The 20,896-nt window shown below is 34.4% G+C and overlaps 2 protein-coding genes across 7 annotated transcripts in view; one reads left to right on the top strand and one right to left on the bottom strand.

Annotated features, from left to right (window-relative positions):
- Nucleotides 1–14,794, bottom strand: part of spas (spastin) — an 89,384-nt gene extending 74,590 nt beyond the window's left edge. For 3 of the 4 annotated variants that reach the window (XR_016317029.1, XM_089706627.1, XM_089706628.1), the window contains exons 1-3: nucleotides 14,175–14,793; nucleotides 13,774–13,944; nucleotides 13,414–13,578 (exon numbers count right to left, since the gene is read on the bottom strand). Coding sequence is in view for 3 of the 4 variants with exons in the window: in XM_089706627.1 (XP_089562753.1) it covers nucleotides 13,414–13,578; nucleotides 13,774–13,944; nucleotides 14,175–14,637 (799 nt within the window). In the remaining variant the exon portion in view is untranslated. Of the gene's footprint in view, nucleotides 1–13,413; nucleotides 13,579–13,773; nucleotides 13,945–14,174 lie in introns of all 4 variants that reach the window. The other variant, XM_089706629.1, reaches the window with a different exon arrangement.
- A 610-nt stretch (nucleotides 14,795–15,404) lies between these two features.
- TrpRS (Tryptophanyl-tRNA synthetase) lies at nucleotides 15,405–20,391 on the top strand. 3 transcript variants are annotated; one of them, XM_089706384.1, is made up of 9 exons: nucleotides 15,405–15,472; nucleotides 15,782–15,906; nucleotides 16,131–16,199; nucleotides 16,303–16,462; nucleotides 17,208–17,390; nucleotides 17,612–17,789; nucleotides 18,097–18,303; nucleotides 18,618–18,749; nucleotides 19,055–20,391. In XM_089706384.1, exons 2-9 carry the CDS (start codon nucleotides 15,789–15,791, stop codon nucleotides 19,214–19,216), a joined length of 1,209 nt encoding a protein of 402 aa, XP_089562510.1. In that variant the 5' UTR covers nucleotides 15,405–15,472; nucleotides 15,782–15,788; the 3' UTR covers nucleotides 19,217–20,391. The 3 variants fall into 3 exon arrangements, with proteins under 3 accessions (XP_089562510.1, XP_089562509.1, XP_089562511.1); XM_089706383.1 differs by having other exon boundaries at nucleotides 15,412–15,614; XM_089706385.1 differs by having other exon boundaries at nucleotides 15,436–15,501.
- Nucleotides 20,392–20,896: the final 505 nt, after the last annotated feature.

The following is a 20,896-nucleotide window of genomic DNA, read 5'->3' as shown; positions in this document are numbered from 1 at the left end:
ATTTGGCTACACCCGGAAGATCAGAAATTATTAAAAATAGTATGGCGGGACTCTACTTCGGAACCTATTCGTGAATATCAACTCACGACGGTTACTTATGGTACGAAAGCAGCTCCATTCCTAGCTATGATGACCTTAAAACAGCTGGCTAGTGATGAGAGAAATAATTATTTACATAGCTCCGCAATCGAAGTCTTAGAGAACTCATTTTATATGGATGACGTCATACACGGTTGTCATTCCATAGAGGAAGCTAAGATATTACAAAACGATTTAATTAAGTTATTGCAATCAAGTGGCTTTAACTTACGTAAGTGGAAATCAAATACTACGGAATTATCACAAAATATAAAAGAATCCAATATCAATTCTAGTGATTTTAGTTTTAAACAATCAGAAACAACAAAAACGCTAGGATTAGGCTGGAATCCCGAAGAAGATATTTTTATATTTCATTCGCAACTAGAACCCTTGAAATCATCAAAAATAACAAAAAGAATGCTTTTATCAGACATATCAAAAGTATTCGACCCTATCGGATGGCTATCACCATTATCAACAAAATTAAAAATTATTTTTCAACAAGTATGGGCGGCGCATATAGGATGGGATGATCAAATACCAGAAGAAATATATAAGGAATGGATCAAAGTTAGAAACGATATTAGCGTGATCAAAGATATAAAACTACCACGCTGGATTCACACCCGTAAGTGCGATAGTATCGAGTTACATGGGTTCTGTGACTCGTCTATGAAAGCATATGCATGTGTTATATATTGCCGTGTAAATAAAGGTGAAGATTCACATATAACATTATTGGTTGGAAAAACGAGACTTGTGCCCACTAGCAAGGTCGTTACATTACCTAGATTAGAATTAAGTGGAGCATTACTTTTATCAAAATTAATGAATAAGGTTAAGGAATATTTTAAGGATCATGATATCAAAATGTATGGATGGGTTGACAGTACAGTAGTTTTAGGTTGGTTAAATGGAGATGCAGCTAGATGGAAAACGTTTGTGGCAAACAGAGTGCAGCAAATAACGAAGGTCATGCCTCCAGATTGCTGGCGGTATGTCAAATCAGAAGAAAATCCTGCTGACTGTGCAAGTCGAGGTTTATCAGCATCACAATTGAAGGATCATTCTTTGTGGTGGCAAGGCCCCAAGTGGCTATCAACATTTAGTGATCAAAATAATAAGGTCACAATATATTCAACAGATCAAGAGTTGAAAGTATCAAAACAAGTTACCGCTGCGGTAACAAATCATCATAATAATTCTATCATACTAGATATATTATCAAAACACAGCACATTCCGTAAGGCTGTGCGAATTGTTGCATGGATGTGTAGATTCACCAACAACAAAAATAAATATCAAAGTTATTTATCAGTGGAGGAATTGAAACGTGCAACATTGCTTATTATCAGAAATATTCAACAGTTATCATTTGAAAGGGAAATATCAGATTTAAGAAGTGGTAATAATATACATAGGAAAAGTAAATTGTGTGAATTAAATCCTTATATCGATCAACAACAAATCATCAGAGTAGGGGGAAGGCTGCGACATGCTTACCTTGACCCTGACATGAAAAATCCTATCATCATACCGAATAACAGTCGTCTCTCGAAATTATTAATTAATGAAGCACACCAATCTACTTATCATGGAGGTGCTAGGCTAACATCATCATATTTGAGGCAGAAATATTGGATTATGGGTGGCTATAGGGCTGTTAAAAAGATAGTACGACAATGTATCAAATGTAGGAGACATAATCCCACCAAGCATCATCAAATTATGGGAGATTTACCAGCTGCTAGAGTAAACCCATCAAGACCCTTCTACAACGTGGGAGTCGACTATACAGGTCATGTATTTATCAAATCAAACGCTGGAAGAGGTATCAAGACAACAAAAGGTTACATTGCAGTATTTACTTGTATGGCCACCAAGGCTGTACACCTGGAACTGGTATCAGATTTATCAAGTGCAAGTTTTATATCAGCCCTGCGTAGAATGTCAGCTCGCAGGGGTAAGCCTGGTCACATCTACAGTGATAACGGCACTAATTTCATAGGAGCAAATAAAATATTACAGCAAGAATACGATGAAATACTCAAAATATTTAACACACAATTTCAATCAGAGGTGGCGGATATGGGCATAACATGGCATTTTAATGCCCCATCTTGGCCTTCAGCGAGCGGTCTTAGTGAAGCAGCCGTCAAAAGTCTCAAATTTCACCTTAAGAGGGTGGTTGGCGAGCAACGATTAACATACGAAGAATATAGTACAATACTAGCTCAGCTGGAGGCTTGCTTAAATTCAAGGCCACTCTGTGCTTTAACAGAAGACTCCGAGGAGCTCGATTATTTGACACCATCACATTTTCTAGCCAGTGGTCCAGTATTATCAATATATGAAACAGAGAGAGATCTACGAACAAGATTACATTTAGCACAAAAAATATTTCAAGACATATGGAAGAGGTGGCAACATGAATATTTAACAAATTTATCAACGAGAAGCAAGTGGAGACAATCAAAAGATAATATCAAATTAAATGACATTGTAATCATTCACGACAGCAATCTTCCCGCAGGAAAATGGCCTTTAGGGCGAGTGGTGGAGTTGCATCCTGGTAGTGATGGCTACGTGCGTGTGGTCACATTAAAAACTAAAAATGGATATATCAAAAGACCTATCATAAAGTTATCAATTTTACCCGTCAATCAAGAAGAAACAGTATCAAACAATCATACAACCACGAGAAGGAGAAATCAAAAATACAATTTTGCAACCGTCGCAACAACAATTCTTCTATTTTTTATGACATTATTTACAAACACAATCGCCTCATATAATATCACTCCGCTACAAAATAATACAAGTTTATTTTTCGACGACATTGCAAAAATGCATTTAATAACAGATGACTGGAGACTCATTGTTTACTACGACATGAACCCGTATTGGCATGGCGACATGGCGTCTCGCAAGTATTTAGAATACTTAGAAACCATCTGTGTTAAGATAAAACAACATTCACAGTGCGAAGGTATCATGTATCAATTAAATCACGAGTACTCCGAGCTACAACATTACAATAGATTGTTGCTAGATCAGCGTCTGGACGGGCACGCGCGCAGACGGCGCGGCCTTATCAACGGTGTAGGTTACGTCGCTAATCAGTTGTTTGGAATACTCGATAGTAACTTTGCCGAACAGTACGAGAAAGATATCGAATTAATTAAAGTAAATCAGCGGCACATGGCTAGTTTATGGAAAAATCAAACTTCCGTTGTAGAAGCGGAATTTAATCTTATCAAAAGAATTGAATCAGTTATGCAAAATCATCATAAAAGCGTTACCAAAAAGTTAAATGAAATCGACATTGCAATGGGCGTATTGCAGTCGGAGATGCAAAACAACACCTATATCAGTGAATTTACTATGACAGCGATAATCGTTAATAATATTTTAATTAAACTTAAAAGCATTCAAGGTTATCTATTAGAAACTATCACAGATATATTTAATGGAAAATATAACATTCACTTTTTAACCCCCAAGCAACTGCAGGAAGAGTTGAACATAATATCATCCCAATTATCAAAAGATTTATCACTACCCACTGACCCCACGAATCCATCAAGTATTTATAAATTGCTAAAGATCAAAGCTAGATTATCAAAAAAGTTTCTCATATTCGAAATATCAATACCTCTAGTCACTAGAGATACATATGATTTACTCAAGATCATTGCTATTCCAAAACAATTTGAAAAAAAATATGATCAGTATAGTACCTATTAGCGAATACCTGGCGCTAAATATAAAGAAAGACTCATTCATAATGCTATCAGAGATCGAATTACATGATTGTGAGAATCAAAACATAGAGACAATGTTGTGTCGTATTAACAAGCCTATTTATCATTTTAATAGCGAAAAAGACTTATGTGAGAAAAAAGAAAACTCAAACAGCTGTCTAACTGTTATGAATAAATGCAAGAATATTTTAGTTTCAATCAACAAACCCAATAAATACTTTTATTTTTGCTGCAACAATTGCCAGTACAAGATATTATGTGAACAAAAACTTATGGCCATCCAATTAAATAACACCGGAATCATATCAATTGATCAAAATTGTTTGATAAAATCATCAGAATTTTATATTCAAACTTATAGAAAGAAGAACAATATATTGCAAATAACACCTGATATGAACACATCATGGTTATCACCTATCAATAATTTAGTAAATTTATCATTAACGGACCTGCCAGCCGATGAGAGTACAAATAATATCACATCAAAATATATTATCAAGATTGAAGAGCAAATTAACAACATCAAAAAGATTGATCCAGTCATCGATGGTATATCTTATCACGATATACATCATTATGCGATGATTTATCTCGCCATGGTCACCATACTGGTTATCGGTGGTATCTTATTCTGGCGGGCAAGGCGGCGAGCACGGGGCTCACCGTCTCAACAACAGCAGCAGGGGTCTCCCGCGCGAGCTAGAGGCTCGCCACTACAGCAGTCGCCGGTGTCGTCGACGCGAGCCAGAGGCTCGCCTCTCCAGCGGCCGCTGGGGCCGGTGGCGCGAGCTAAGGGCTCGCCATTGCAGCAACAAGTGTTAGTGAAAAGTGATAGTGAAAGTGCAAAAAGCAAAAAGTGTGATCGGTCCACTTCCCCAAACAACACTCTATCAATGTTCAATGTATAATCTCCCCCTGTGTTTAGCATTTAAGATCATATATTGTAATATCATCATCATTAGATATAAGTTCTTATTGTTTATCACCTTGTTTAGTTTTAGATCATTATCACATCATCAATATCATCTTTTTCTGACTCCTGCTGAACTGAATCCTGCTGACTGTGCAAGTCGCGGTTTATCAGCATCACAATTGAAGGATCATTCTTTGTGGTGGCAAGGCCCCAAGTGGCTATCAACATTTAGTGATCAAAATAATAAGGTCACAATATATTCAACAGATCAAGAGTTGAAAGTATCAAAACAAGTTACCGCTGCGGTAACAAATCATCATAATAATTCTATCATACTAGATATATTATCAAAACACAGCACATTCCGTAAGGCTGTGCGAATTGTTGCATGGATGTGTAGATTCACCAACAACAAAAATAAATATCAAAGTTATTTATCAGTGGATGAATTGAAACGTGCAACATTGCTTATTATCAGAAATATTCAACAGTTATCATTTGAAAGGGAAATATCAGATTTAAGAAGTGGTAATAATATACATAGGAAAAGTAAATTGTGTGAATTAAATCCTTATATCGATCAACAACAAATCATCAGAGTAGGGGGAAGGCTGCGACATGCTTACCTTGACCCTGACATGAAAAATCCTATCATCATACCGAATAACAGTCGTCTCTCGAAATTATTAATTAATGAAGCACACCAATCTTCTTATCATGGAGGTGCTAGGCTAACATCATCATATTTGAGGCAGAAATATTGGATTATGGGTGGCTATAGGGCTGTGAAAAAGATAGTACGACAATGTATCAAATGTAGGAGGCATAATCCCACCAAGCATCATCAAATTATGGGAGATTTACCAGCTGCTAGAGTAAACCCATCAAGACCCTTCTACAACGTGGGAGTCGACTATACAGGTCATGTATTTATCAAATCAAACGCTGGAAGAGGTATCAAGACAACAAAAGGTTACATTGCAGTATTTACTTGTATGGCCACCAAGGCTGTACACCTGGAACTGGTATCAGATTTATCAAGTGCAAGTTTTATATCAGCCCTGCGTAGAATGTCAGCTCGCAGGGGTAAGCCTGGTCACATCTACAGTGATAACGGCACTAATTTCATAGGAGCAAATAAAATATTACAGCAAGAATACGATGAAATACTCAAAATATTTAACACACAATTTCAATCAGAGGTGGCGGATATGGGCATTACATGGCATTTTAATGCCCCATCTTGGCCTTCAGCGAGCGGTCTTAGTGAAGCAGCCGTCAAAAGTCTCAAATTTCACCTTAAGAGGGTGGTTGGCGAGCAACGATTAACATACGAAGAATATAGTACAATACTAGCTCAGCTGGAGGCTTGCTTAAATTCAAGGCCACTTTGTGCTTTAACAGAAGACTCCGAGGAGCTCGATTATTTGACACCATCACATTTTCTAGCCAGCGGTCCAGTATTATCAATATATGAAACAGAGAGAGATCTACGAACAAGATTACATTTAGCACAAAAAATATTTCAAGACATATGGAAGAGGTGGCAACATGAATATTTAACAAATTTATCAACGAGAAGCAAGTGGAGACAATCAAAAGATAATATCAAATTAAATGACATTGTAATCATTCACGACAGCAATCTTCCCGCAGGAAAATGGCCTTTAGGGCGAGTGGTGGAGTTGCATCCTGGTAGTGATGGCTACGTGCGTGTGGTCACATTAAAAACTAAAAATGGATATATCAAAAGACCTATCATAAAGTTATCAATTTTACCCGTCAATCAAGAAGAAACAGTATCAAACAATCATACCACGAGAAGGAGAAATCAAAAATACAATTTTGCAACCGTCGCAACAACAATTCTTCTATTTTTTATGACATTATTTACAAACACAATCGCCTCATATAATATCACTCCGCTACAAAATAATACAAGTTTATTTTTCGACGACATTGCAAAAATGCATTTAATAACAGATGACTGGAGACTCATTGTTTACTACGACATGAACCCGTATTGGCATGGCGACATGGCGTCTCGCAAGTATTTAGAATACTTAGAAACCATCTGTGTTAAGATAAAACAACATTCACAGTGCGAAGGTATCATGTATCAATTAAATCACGAGTACTCCGAGCTACAACATTACAATAGATTGTTGCTAGATCAGCGTCTGGACGGGCACGCGCGCAGTCGGCGCGGCCTTATCAGCGGTATAGGTTACGTCGCTAATCAGTTGTTTGGAATACTCGATAGTAACTTTGCCGAACAGTACGAGAAAGATATCGAATTAATTAAAGTAAATCAGCGGCACATGGCTAGTTTATGGAAAAATCAAACTTCCGTTGTAGAAGCGGAATTTAATCTTATCAAAAGAATTGAATCAGTTATGCAAAATCATCATAAAAGCGTTACCAAAAAGTTAAATGAAATCGACATTGCAATGGGCGTATTGCAGTCGGAGATGCAAAACAACACCTATATCAGTGAATTTACTATGACAGCGATAATCGTTAATAATATTTTAATTAAACTTAAAAGCATTCAAGGTTATCTATTAGAAACTATCACAGATATATTTAATGGAAAATATAACATTCACTTTTTAACCCCCAAGCAACTGCAGGAAGAGTTGAACATAATATCATCCCAATTATCAAAAGATTTATCACTACCCACTGACCCCACGAATCCATCAAGTATTTATAAATTGCTAAAGATCAAAGCTAGATTATCAAAAAAGTTTCTCATATTCGAAATATCAATACCTCTAGTTACTAGAGATACATATGATTTACTCAAGGTCATTGCTATTCCAAAACAATTTGAAAAAAATATGATCAGTATAGTACCTATTAGCGAATACCTGGCGCTAAATATAAAGAAAGACTCATTCATAATGCTATCAGAGATCGAATTACATGTTTGTGAGAATCAAAACATAGAGACAATGTTGTGTCGTATTAACAAGCCTATTTATCATTTTAATAGCGAAAAAGACTTATGTGAGAAAGCAGAAAACTCCAACAGCTGTCTAACTGTTATGAATAAATGCAAGAATATTTTAGTTTCAATCAACAAGCCCAATAAATACTTTTATTTTTGCTGCAACAATTGCCAGTACAAGATATTATGTGAACAAAAACTTATGGCCATCCAATTAAATAACACCGGAATCATATCAATTGATCAAAATTGTTTGATAAAATCATCAGAATTTTATATTCAAACTTATAGAAAGAAGAACAATATATTGCAAATAACACCTGATATGAACACATCATGGTTATCACCTATCAATAATTTAATAAATTTATCATTAACGGACCTGCCAGCCGATGAGAGTACAAATAATATCACATCAAATATTATCAAGATTGAAGAGCAAATTAACAACATCAAAAAGATTGATCCAGTCATCGATGGTATATCTTATCACGATATACATCATTATGCGATGATTTATCTCGCCATGGTCACCATACTGGTTATCGGTGGCATCTTATTCTGGCGGGCAAGGCGGCGAGCACGGGGCTCACCGTCTCAACAACAGCAGCAGGGGTCTCCCGCGCGAGCTAAGGGCTCGCCATTGCAGCAACAAGTGTTAGTGAAAAGTGATAGTGAAAGTGCAAAAAGCAAAAAGTGTGATCGGTCCACTTCCCCAAACAACACTCTATCAATGTTCAATGTATAATCTCCCCCTGTGTTTAGCATTTAAGATCATATATTGTAATATCATCATCATTAGATATAAGTTCTTATTGTTTATCACCTTGTTTAGTTTTAGATCATTATCACATCATCAATATCATCTTTTTGGCCTGGGAGCATGTACGGGCTAGCCGTACATCCTGACTCAGCGCTTTACACGATCCTATTTCATTATGGTGACAAGAACATCTTCACCCAGTTGGTCTGCGCTCGCGGCTCGTGTAAAGCGCTCGGGGTGTACGCGCTATATCAATTAATCTCATTATCAACTATCAAATATATCAATCATATCATATTATCATCATTAGTTTATAGCAATCAACAATAAAGTGATCAAAGGCAATAACTTGTTTTACATCATCAAACCATCAACTATCAATTTATCAGCTAAAGGAGTGTATGGGATATCATATCATATCAATCAGCAGCCCATACAATGCGTAAAGACAATAGCATTACGGATACTTCCCGTCCCTAATATTATGTATTCCTTTAATCTTGTCAAGTGTTACACGATATGTCCTTAGCCTTACAGCTTTCTTTCATAGAAAGGTGGAAACATTATACGCGAGGGAGTGTGCAGTAATATGAGCGGTTGTATAATCCGCTGTTGAAATACCCAATGCAATTCATATAATGCAAAATTCAACTGGACATTTCCTGTGATAGAGTAAGAGATCAGCGAATTGCTGGACGAGCTCTGAATGCACTCAACGATAAACCCAGATGACAAGTTGGGTATTCAGTGGTTTTGTGTACTCCGGAATAATAAATATCGTATTCAAAGATACGATTAGGGAAATGCCTTGATTCAACACGATCCAGGAAAGAGTTCTTGTCCCGATATCTTGTTCTGGCATTCCCATACCAATAAAGATGTAGCATAGCGTTTTCATAGCATATAGAGTCTGTTGTTTGCCAGATTTTATAACGTATAGATGGGAAACGAACACGCGACTTCCCCCATCACAACGCCAACACACTGACCATTAAACCAATGAGGGTTATCCGATGTTCAGTGACCCGTAATAACCAATTGTATAATACAAATAATACAAACGGAAATGTAATGTGCAACGCATCATTAATGGCTATGATAAACCTTTTTTGAATTGGGAAGTTTATAACAAAAAAAAAAAGACGTGTGGCACTCGAGGACTGCCGCGGTAAAGCTATTGCATGCTATGCCTTCAAGCCACACCTCCGCGCCCGTCGGAGTGGGGAGCGTGAGGTTTTTCGTTCGCAATTTCTAGATTCGGTCCCCGCGCTCAAGGCCCGCGATAGAAGCTAAAAAATTACGAAATAATGTTACGAACATTAATTTCCCCGCAATCAGTACCCTCAAATTTTCTCGTAACGTACTTTTTCAAACATTTTAAGATTGGGAAAACAAAATTAATATTGATTTACCGTTGCCGCATTAAAATAAATAAGACGCGGTACAAATATTACGCAGAGCTGCATTAAGATAAAAATAATAACAATATAGATATAATACCATATTTACACGATTGACGATACCTCTATTTACAAGTAAATGCAGTAATGTTGCATAATAATTATCTTCTGAATCTTTTACTTGTATGAAGTAATATTATTTGCTAAGATGATGCCCACGAATTCGCCCGCGTCAAAAGTGTATTAGATTATTCATTTTATAAAATGAAAGTAGCTCCTATGTTACTCTGTGCAATGAGTCAGCTGAAAGACCTGTTAAATTAGTCCAGCCAATTTAGATATTAGCATGATCAGTTCGAACATATGCCCCATGGTGTTATAGTATATCTATGAAATGTATTATTTTTTTATTATGTATTTCATTAAAGGAATAAATGATTTAAATCTAAGTACAGATATAAGAAATTCCGTAAAAACGTATGCAATGAAGATTTTCTTAACAACTTATAAACTCATATCCTATGGTAATTTGAAACTTAATATGAATATAGATATGAAGATTAAGGGTGCTATAACAGTTTTTTAACAAAAACCGCTATTTTACGGTACAATTTTAACTCAAAGCACTTACACGTGAGAACAAAGTAATATCTTAATTTAAAGATAATATATTCAGTTATACGATCATCTTATAAAAATTGTACGACGTCATACAAAATTGTCACTGAAATACGATTTTCCCAGCACAATGATCGCATAAAATGCAAAAAAATGGGGTCTAAACCGGTACACTTTTAAGAAAATTCAAAGCCTAATCTATCTTCTTACCTATAAATTATTGAGGGATATATAGTCCTTTATAGATTGTGATAATTTTTTTGTATCTAAATCAAAATTTTATTTCAATTATAAGCTAAATTAAAAATACTTGTCGATTTCTTCATACATTTTGCTCTCGCGGGTCGTCAGACCGCGCTCAGAAGCGCTCTTGGAAGGACGGGTGTATCGCTCCTCGTCCCAAAAATAAAAACGAATTAGAAAAAGATTATTGTGCGTATACTGTCGTTTTCGTGATTTGAAATATTTGATACTTTATAAGAGTAAACTGTATAAGTTTCATATTCCAGTTATTTGTAATTTAAAATTATGTTTTAAAAATTATGTTGACTGAGAGCCTCTTTTTTTATGGGTTGTTGAACGGATTGGTGGGGTAAAGCAATTTGACAAAACTTAAATCCAAAATGGCGCCGACGAAAATTTGCCATCTTTTCGTCATGGGTGTCATTTTCATGGTTTTTGGGGTAGCTATTAACCAATACGAGGTCAAAAATAAAATCCAAGATGGCGCCGACGAAAATTTTACATCTTTTCATCATGGGTGTCATTTTCATGGTTTTTGGGGTAGCTATTAACTAATATGAGGTCAAAACTAAAATCCAAGATGGCGCCGACGAAAATTTTACATCTTTTCGTCATGGGTGTCATTTTCATGGTTTTTGGGGTAGCTATTAGCCAATATGAGGTCAAAAATAAAATCCAAGATGGCGCCGACGAAAATTTTACATCTTTCCGTGATGGGTGTCATTTTCATGGTTTTTGGGGTGGATATTACGCAATATGAGGTCAGAACTAAAATCCAAGATGGCGCCGGTGAAAATTTGACATCTTTTCGTCATGGGTGTCATTTTCATGGTTTTTGGGGTAGCTATTAACTAATATGAGGTCAAAACTAAAATCCAAGATGGCGCCGACGAAAATTTTACATCTTTTCGTCATGGGTGTCATTTTCATGGTTTTTGGGGTAGCTATTAACCAATATGAGGTCAAAAATAAAATCCAAGATGGCGCCGACGAAAATTTTACATCTTTCCGTGATGGGTGTCATTTTCATGATTTTTGGGGTGGATATTACGCAATATGAGGTCAGAACTAAAATCCAAGATGGCGCCGGTGAAAATTTGACATCTTTTCGTCATGGGTATCATTTTCATGGTTTTTGGGGTAGCTATTAACCAATATGAGGTCAAAAATAAAATCCAAGATGGCACCGATGAAAATTTTACATCTTTTCGTCATGGGTGTCATTTTCATGGTTTTTGGGGTAGCTATTAACCAATATGAGGTCAAAAATAAAATCCAAGATGGCGCCGACGAAAATCTGTTATTTTATTTTAGTTTACTTCTTTATTATTAAGAAAATTACACCTATGACGAAAAGATGTCAAATTTTCGTCGGCGCCATCTTGGATTTTGGTTTTAACCTCATATTCGTTAATAGCTACCCCAAAAACCATGAAAATGACACCCATCACGAAAAAAGTCAAATTTTCGTCGGCGCCATCTTGGATTTTGGTTTTAACCTCATATTCGTTAATAGCTACCCCAAAAACCATGAAAATGACACCCATCACGAAAAAAAGTCAAATTTTCGTCGGCGCCATCTTGGATTTTAGTTTTGACCTCATATTTGTTAAGAGCAACTCCAAAACCTTGAAAATGACACCCATGACGAAAAGATGTAAAATTTTCGTCGGCGCCATCTTGGATTTTAGTTTTGACCTCATATTGGTTAATAGCTACCCCAAAAACTACCCACACTTGCAAATGTGTTTGCTACGTAGGAAAAGTTCAGATTTAAGAGTATCCTAGGTAATGTGTTATGTGACGAATACCTATAATTTATTTCATTCCGACTATTTTTCGGAATAACATACATTTACTAAGAATTGTATACAATGCCGGATTTAATACAGTGCCGGTAACATCATATGTATGATAATAATTCTACATTTCTTAAAAAGCTTTGATATTGTATACAATTCATAGATTATTATTCAATGAAATAATGATGTAAAATAGTCACACTTTTTTAAGTTGTTTGAATATACTAACATACTTATTAGGATCGTACCTACTAATAAAAGTAACAAAATGAATTTTTAAAGTTCCTAGTAATCTTCTGGAATCAATTTCAATAAAAATACATAATATCAAAAATTAAAAATAATATCAAGTATGAAGATGGTCTATAAAATGGAATGCGCTATGTTTACGTGAGCGTGATATTGCCGCGAACAAAGTTACGTCGTTAGATACCTAAATTTGAGTAACGCAGATTTGTGACAGCGTCCTTAATTATGTATGAATATATTATATTAACTTATTATGTTGGATATTAGTCACACTAGTAATGCTAAACTGTGGAATATTATGCTTATAACAACTTTTATGGTCAACCTTAAAATACTTATTGGTGATAGTTAAATAATGGACTTAAAATATTCTACTCACTCATACGAAATTAAAATGCATGCACAACTCAAGTACACTGTAACACAAACATAGTGTCACACGGAAAGCATAAAAAAAGAATTAGTAAGCACAGTGAACCCACATGCAAACATTGCTAAAAACAAAATTCCAATTATATCAACAAAAAAAAAACTGAAGTTGTCAAGTGTTATGTGAATCTATTAGTTTTTCTCGTTTTGCAGTAGGTTACGTCAAACGAAGCTAAGCATATTGTGGTAGTCTACCTTCGTTGTGAGGCTTCGTTTGACCACTGTTACTTTCTGTATGCGCTAGCAGTGTTGTCTTGGACTTCTCTAGCCTTCTTGCCTTAAGAGGCGACTCCGTAGGCTTTTTTTCACTTCTCTCAGGCTCACTCTCAACCCCCAGCTTACTGAGGGCGACAAGGTTGGCTACATTGGAACAATTCGTCAGTTAAACCTTCGTTAATCGACTCCATATTGTGGTGTGAAATTGTTTTATCGAAAAAATAAACATAAGAAGCTGTCATGCAATACACAGCCAATTGGGATTGAAATTACATAAAATTTTGAGCATAAATAAATATAGCTGTGAAGTGAAGTTTTATATATTGTTTTAATGCGTACCAAGGAAATGTAAACGGTCCTTTGCCATGCCCAGATTGGTTTTCATTTTGTCGTGCAGTCTCTGGGCTCTTTGCCAGGCGTCTCCGCGACCTCCCCAGCAGTCCACTGCTATACCTCGCTCCAACTCATAAATTCCTTTTTTATAAAGTTCTATGGCTAGCTCTTTCTGACCTGGATTGATGTAAAAATAAATGCTTCTTGTGTCTTCATACATTGGGTATTTATATTTTTATGATATTTTCTTTATTTAGCATATTAAGCATCAAAGTATCTACAATATCATAATAATATAATCGAACTGTCAAGCTTACAAATGTTTATTTATTATCCAGATAGATACAAAATACTGAATATGGAAGCAGACTCAAAATAAAAATAACAAAGCATAGTAGTAATCTTACCTTCATTCTCTTCATCAATCTTCAAAGCTTTCGATATGTATTCAAAAGCTTTGCGATGATGATGTTTCTGCTTGGCGAGCAAGGGGTCGCCGGGTCCCACGTTATTTGTGTACGGCATTTCCTCTCCGTGCGCGATTTCTGTCGACACCACACCGTCTTTCACCACCACTTCTAAGTTACACTCACCACTTTTACGAGGCCTATGAATGAAACGATGCGATGCCGAATACAAATATTTGAAAATAATAAATAACTGATACAAAATGGATCGCATCAAATTAAAAAGAATAATAATCGGGAAGGAAACCACGTAGAGGTTTCTTTTATGGACAGAAGGTTGCGAATCATTTCGCAACGTTGATCCTTTTGCTACATCTGCATCAGCTTTCTTGGATTTGCGATTCGGAGATCTAGTAGTTTTACGCGGTAAACGACCACCATTGAAATCGTCACCGGAAACCATCAAGAACACTAAAGTTCCAACTGGTTCAACACCAAATAGCCATACAAATCACAACAAAGACACGCACGTTTATTATTCTACTTAAAACCTAAATACAGACAAACATCGCGACGAGTGAGGAGCTATTGACAATATGATCATATTGACGTTTGTCCGGTTTGTCGTTTACAGTTTATCTGGGTTGTCAGAACTAAGAATTTGAAATTACAATATTTGGTTAAAATCATACAAGAGAAAAATAGATTGAATACTCCTTCTATTATAATATATTAAAGATATAAGTATGATATTCATTCATAGCTATTAAATAGCATAATCCAGGCATTTAAATCAATAATTATTACTATTGTATTAAAACTGAACAACACTGTACAAAATATCAAGTATATTAGACTCAACTTAATTAAATTATTGCAACATAGAATGATTAAAAGAATAAAACTTGGCCTTATTTGAAAATATCACTTTTCTACAATTTTGGGAAAAATTCGTAAGCTAGCAACATGATCAAGTTACGTCACATTAGTTTTTTTAAAACTTTCTTAACGAAAAACAAAATACTTGGCATTTGGATAGAATGAAAAAATATATTGTTATACCATATAAAGATTTTTTTGTTAAAATCGTATTGCATTTTTATTACAAATATATAACGTTTCATTATATTTCATCATTTAATAAGAATACGTTTCATATCACGTCATCATATTAAGAGGATTGTCAAAAGTCGACAAATTGTGACATTTGAGATATTTTGACATTGACACTAACATTTCAACATTGCAAAATGCAATTTGCAAGTGGCGAGGTGTAATTTGTAAATCTTGAATATATTGTGAGTTTTACAACCTTAATTTTAATAAGGTACTTTATTTATAAATAGAAAAGCTTGTTGTCAAATAATTGAAGCCTATGCAGTATTGCATCACCAAAATCCTTAAAAACTTATAACGAGAGTGCTCAGTATTTAGAAAAAGGTTTGTAATAAAATTAAGAAATTCAGCGGTTAATTTCTGTTATACTGTGTTAAACTACAATCACATAGAATCTAAATGTGTACTGTTATTAATAAAAATAACATATTTCATATACACATTTGTGAAAACTTAAAAACTGTGTATGATGAAATATTTTTCATTTTAAGGTTAACCATGGCTGAAATAGAGGATCAAGTGAATAATTTAACAGTTCAAGACGACGATGATCTTGTTGACCCGTGGAATGTTACTGGAAAGTCCCAAACTGGAATTGATTATGATAAATTGATAAGTATGTGTTTTCCTATTCTTCTATGTACTTCAATTTATAACAGTATTAATTATCATACTATAAAATAATGTTAAATCATGGAATTTATTCAAGTTAATTATTTAGTATTTTATAGCCTATTTAATTTAAAAATATATATTGATGAATAATAATAAGAAGAAGAAACATTATGTGTTATAATTATTATAAAGAGTCAGAAATAAATGTAATATTCTTATTTGTAGAAAGATTTGGAAGTCAGAAAATTGATGAAGAACTCATTGCCCGCTTTGAAAAAGTGACTGGACGGAAAGGTATTTATATAAAATGTTATTTACTTTTTTATTAATAACATAAAAATCCATATTATTTAAAATTTATCAAAACAAGGAAACATACAAATATTTAATATTTCAGCTCATCACTTCCTACGGAGAGGTATATTTTTCTCGCATCGAGATTTGAATACAATATTAAATCTACATGAAGCTGGTAAGAAGTTCTACCTCTACACAGGGAGAGGTCCGTCCTCGGAGAGCATGCATATAGGGCATCTTATACCATTCATATTTACTAAGTAAGTGACTTTCCGTTATTCATAATACAGTAGAACTCCAATTATCCGAATTAATTGGGACCAGGACCCATTCGGATAATCAAATATTCGGATAATCGGATTTAAAAAAAATATTGCCATTGGGGAGAATAAAAGCTACGTTTTGATATTGCACTATTTTTTTATTGAATTAAATGAAAGAAACATGAAATTTTCACATGTTTTAAATATTTTTGCAATCATTTTTCTTATTTCCTCTAGTGAAAATGCATCTTTATCATCATCATCCTCTCCATATTCTTGTTAGGGGAAGAATAATAGCGCACTTAGACTTTTTTTGGACATTTTTTTGTGATTCGGATAATCGGCGATTCGGATAGTCGGAGTTCGGATAATTGGAGTTCTACTGTAGTTCATAAAGAGCCCAGGCACTTAATGAAATGGCTAATTAAGTTAGATGCATCATTTACATATATTGGAATGACAGTAGATACTTATGAATGTTATAAATCTGAAAGTGTGTTTGATTGTACTTTTTTAAATCATATTTTGCGGCAATTTTTATGTCTGGAGATTTATTTTATTGTAAATAGTGAAGCGCTTGACCACAATCTAGCCTGATGTTAAGATAGTTTTACTAGAGAATGATATAGGTTACTATTTAGTATTTACCATTGTAAAACATCCTATTTCCAGGATTTTTTGCTTTGACCATGCAGGTGAAACTGCAGGTAATAGCTAATAACCTCCCAAACAATTTTTTCAGATGGTTACAAGATGTATTCAATGTACCACTTATAATTCAACTGACAGATGATGAGAAAGTCATGTGGAGGGATATTAAGATAGAGGATGCAAGACAAATGGCATTCAACAATGCAAAGGATATTATAGCTGTTGGTTTTGATCCCGCTAATACATTTGTGTTTAACGATCTAGATTTTATTGGGTAAGTAAAAAAAACATCACAGTAAAAAAAAATCACATTTTTTTTTTAATTTTTATTTGGCAATCTATGGTGGGAAACTTTCAATTTTTATTATTAAATCTTAGGAAGTAATTTCTTTGGTTACGACGATATTTTAACTAAGCCCTCATTTTCAGTAATTTCTGTGGTGTTTAATTTATAAATGAAACAATTTGTTCTAAAAAAGTATGGTTTTCTTTCAGACAATGCCCAGAATTCTATCAAAACATGTTGCGAGTACAAAAGTGCGTCACATTTAACCAAGTTAAGGGTATCTTTGGTTTTGGAGACTCAGATGTTATCGGCAAAATTACCTTCCCTTCAATAGAAGCGGCGCCAGCGTTCTCTACTAGTTTTCCATTTATATTTGAAAATAAAGTTGTGAGTATGATATCTGAAGCTTAATACATATACTGAATTTTTAAGCTATTGCATAGCTTCTATCGCGGGCCTTGAACGCGGGGACCGAATCCAGAAATTCCGTAACGAAAAAACCTCACGCTCCCCACTCCGACGGGTACGGAGATGTGGCTTGAAGGCATAGCATGCAATAGTTTTACCGCGGCAGTCTCCGAGTGCCACACGTCTTTTTTTATGAAATGTAACAATTTTTTTTATTTTTAATTAAAGGTTTATTTTTTGTAATTTAAATCAAGACTCGTTTATTAAATTTGACTTATTATTTCAGTTACCCTGTCTAGTACCATGCGCGATCGACCAAGACCCATACTTCCGTATGACTCGTGACGTAGCCGCTCGACTAAAACTGCCGAAACCAGCACTTTTGCACGCGGCTTTCCTCCCCGCGTTACAAGGCGCTCAACATAAGATGTCAGCTAGTGACCCTAACGCGTCAATATTCCTGAATGACACCCCTAAGCAGATTAAGAACAAGGTATGTTGGATAGGGTCAATTTTAGGTATGCAATATTTTTTGTTATGTGGATACCATGGACTAATAGAATCTAAAGAATCTAAAAATATATTCTATTAGTCCATGGTGGATACTCATATTTTTCTATGTTGTTCTGATTTCGGTAGGTTTTAGTAGATTTCTAAAATAGTATTTCGCATTACTTTTGTTTTAAATTGTCATCAAATACAAAAAAAAAAAAACAATAGATTAACCAGCCACCATTGGTCATAATTAAATAATTTTTGTAGTGTTTTATAAAAATATTTTCAATTATTTTTTCTTATCGTTCACAGATAAATAAATACGCATTTTCTGGTGGTCAGCCAACTGTAGAGGAACACCGAGAGAAGGGCGGAAACAGTGAAGTGGATATATCTTATAAATACCTTACTTTCTTCCTTGAAGATGATGAGAGATTAGCTGAAGTGAGTATCAGCTTAGTATAAATGTGTATTTAATTCTAAATAAATTCCCAGTTGATGTGAAATATTTTAAACTAGGATTTAATTGGTAATGTCAATAGCAACCTTAAAAAAAAATTTAAAATCTTAATTTAAAAACAGTAAATGGTTAAACCATTTTTAAATAAATTTTGTATGCTCTGTGAGTTAAAAACTACATTAAAATATTTTGTTGAACTACAGAAAAATCCTATTCTGTGGATTATTTACCTAGATAATGAATGTCTTTTGTATATTTGCATTAAGTTTTTCTATATTTTTTTTCACAGATTAAAAAATCCTATGAATCCGGAGAGCTATTAACCGGCGAGTTAAAGAAGATAGCCATAGATACAATAACACCTATTATCCAAGACTACCAGGCGAGACGGGCGAAAGTTACGGACGAAGTTATGCAGGAATTCTTCAAAATACGCAAAATTAATGTCTGATTGTAAATGTTTATAAATAGATTTAATTAAATACATTTGAATGAGGAAATCATCAACAAGAATGGTTAATAACTGCTAAATATCATATTATTTTGTAATCTTTGAACAGTGAAATAGCTTTTGATATACATAATCGAAATATTTTTTTTTATCGGGTATGATTCCGTACGTCTTAGTTAAGCTGATTCAATATTGAAAACTATAGTCGGGGTAGGCGAAGAACTTGACGATTCATTATGAGACGACAGACTTAATTTAACATAGCGATCGTTCTGCGATTCTTTCAAAGAGTTTTCTATGGCTCTCGCCTTTGTTGAAACTAACAAAAGCTACTAAGGCCGCCAGTCAACGGCCGCGACGTGATTGGCCGGCTCGTGAGGCAGCACACTATTTGGTTGGTGAATAGCGGTTTGGCATATACTTACCCGGGGTAAGCGGCGCCAATAAGTTACCCCTATTGGCTCGCTTACAACGACCAAGGTTACGTTCGGAAACACGTACACCCGATATAAAATATATTGCATTTTAAATTCTCTAAATGACATACCAAACTTTTCGATATTATGCAAAAATTATATTAGTTAAACAATCCGGTAAATCCAATCCAATCTATTTTATTTATATTTTTAAGTAATTTATTAAAATTCTGCATTTGTCATTTTCGTGTTCCAAGGTATCAGAGGTGTTTTTGCTAAATTACAATCTTCTTCAATCTTCTTATGTTATTACAATACCAGTCCAGTCACCTTTTACGATTATGTTACATATAATATTATATTTGTTAATGTATTGTACTTATTATTTAAAATCATATTTGAATGTCAGCATACGAACATTGCATAGAACTGCTAGTTCACATAGTTCATCACATATTGTTTTAAGATTTTATCGGCATGGTTTTTTTTACATGATTTATATAAATTCCCTCATGTAAGATGTTGGGATTTAGCAAAATTATGTTTTATTATAAGAGACTTTATTTTTATCGCAAAGAGCATAATATGGCAAGTGCATTTTCATTTGCCTGTTTGTAAACAGTAGGCAAACTAAGTTTATTATAAATTTAACCTCAATTACAATTTCCTAATTGAATAGCTATATTAATATTATAATGTATTTATTAATTACAGTGCTTAAAGCACGAGAATTATTTTTGCTGGTCAATAAATTGCTATCACGAATTTGGTTGCTTTTATTTCTACAAATCCTAATCTGAAAACCCTCTTTGACAGCGCGCCTGGATCGTAAAATTTGTTTTATCTATACTTAATATTATAAAGCTGAAGAGTTCGTTTGTTTGAACGCGCTAATCTCAGTAACTACTGGTCCGATTTAAAATTCTTTCTATGTTTTATAGCCCATTTATCGAGGAAGGCTATAGGCTATATATGTATTATCACGCTAAGCCCAACAGGAGCGGAGCACTGCGGGTAAAACCGCGGGGCACCGCTAGTTCCATATAATTTTTTTTAATCACCTTTTGAACAAAGGAATTGTTAAGTTATCAATTGATCGTAAGATTTCTTGTAACTAAAACATGGAAAAAAAGGATACAGGACATTATTTAGTGAGCTTAGCTCTTTTTAATTCCATGTGAGAACTTAAGAGAATATGACAAATTGTGGGTGGCCTCTAGCATTGATATTAATATAAAACGAAAACAAACATTTAATACACAAT

The sequence above is a fragment of the Colias philodice genome, chromosome 18 (assembly GCF_061535455.1).
Source record: "Colias philodice isolate Cphi_HAF_F1 chromosome 18, ilColPhil1 Martin Lab GWU primary, whole genome shotgun sequence".
NCBI classification, from domain to species: domain Eukaryota; kingdom Metazoa; phylum Arthropoda; class Insecta; order Lepidoptera; family Pieridae; genus Colias; species Colias philodice.
This window is presented reverse-complemented; position numbering and strand designations above follow the sequence as displayed.

Bases quoted from the DNA above. Each gene is read 5' to 3' on its own strand.
- TrpRS (XM_089706384.1), top strand. From the start codon at position 15,789: ATGGCTGAAATAGAGGATCAAGTGAATAATTTAACAGTTCAAGACGAC. The intron at 16,463-17,207 runs GTAAGTGACTTT...CAATTTTTTCAG, and splicing joins ATACCATTCATATTTACTAA to ATGGTTACAAGATGTATTCA. The intron at 17,790-18,096 runs GTGAGTATGATA...TTATTATTTCAG, and splicing joins TTATATTTGAAAATAAAGTT to TTACCCTGTCTAGTACCATG.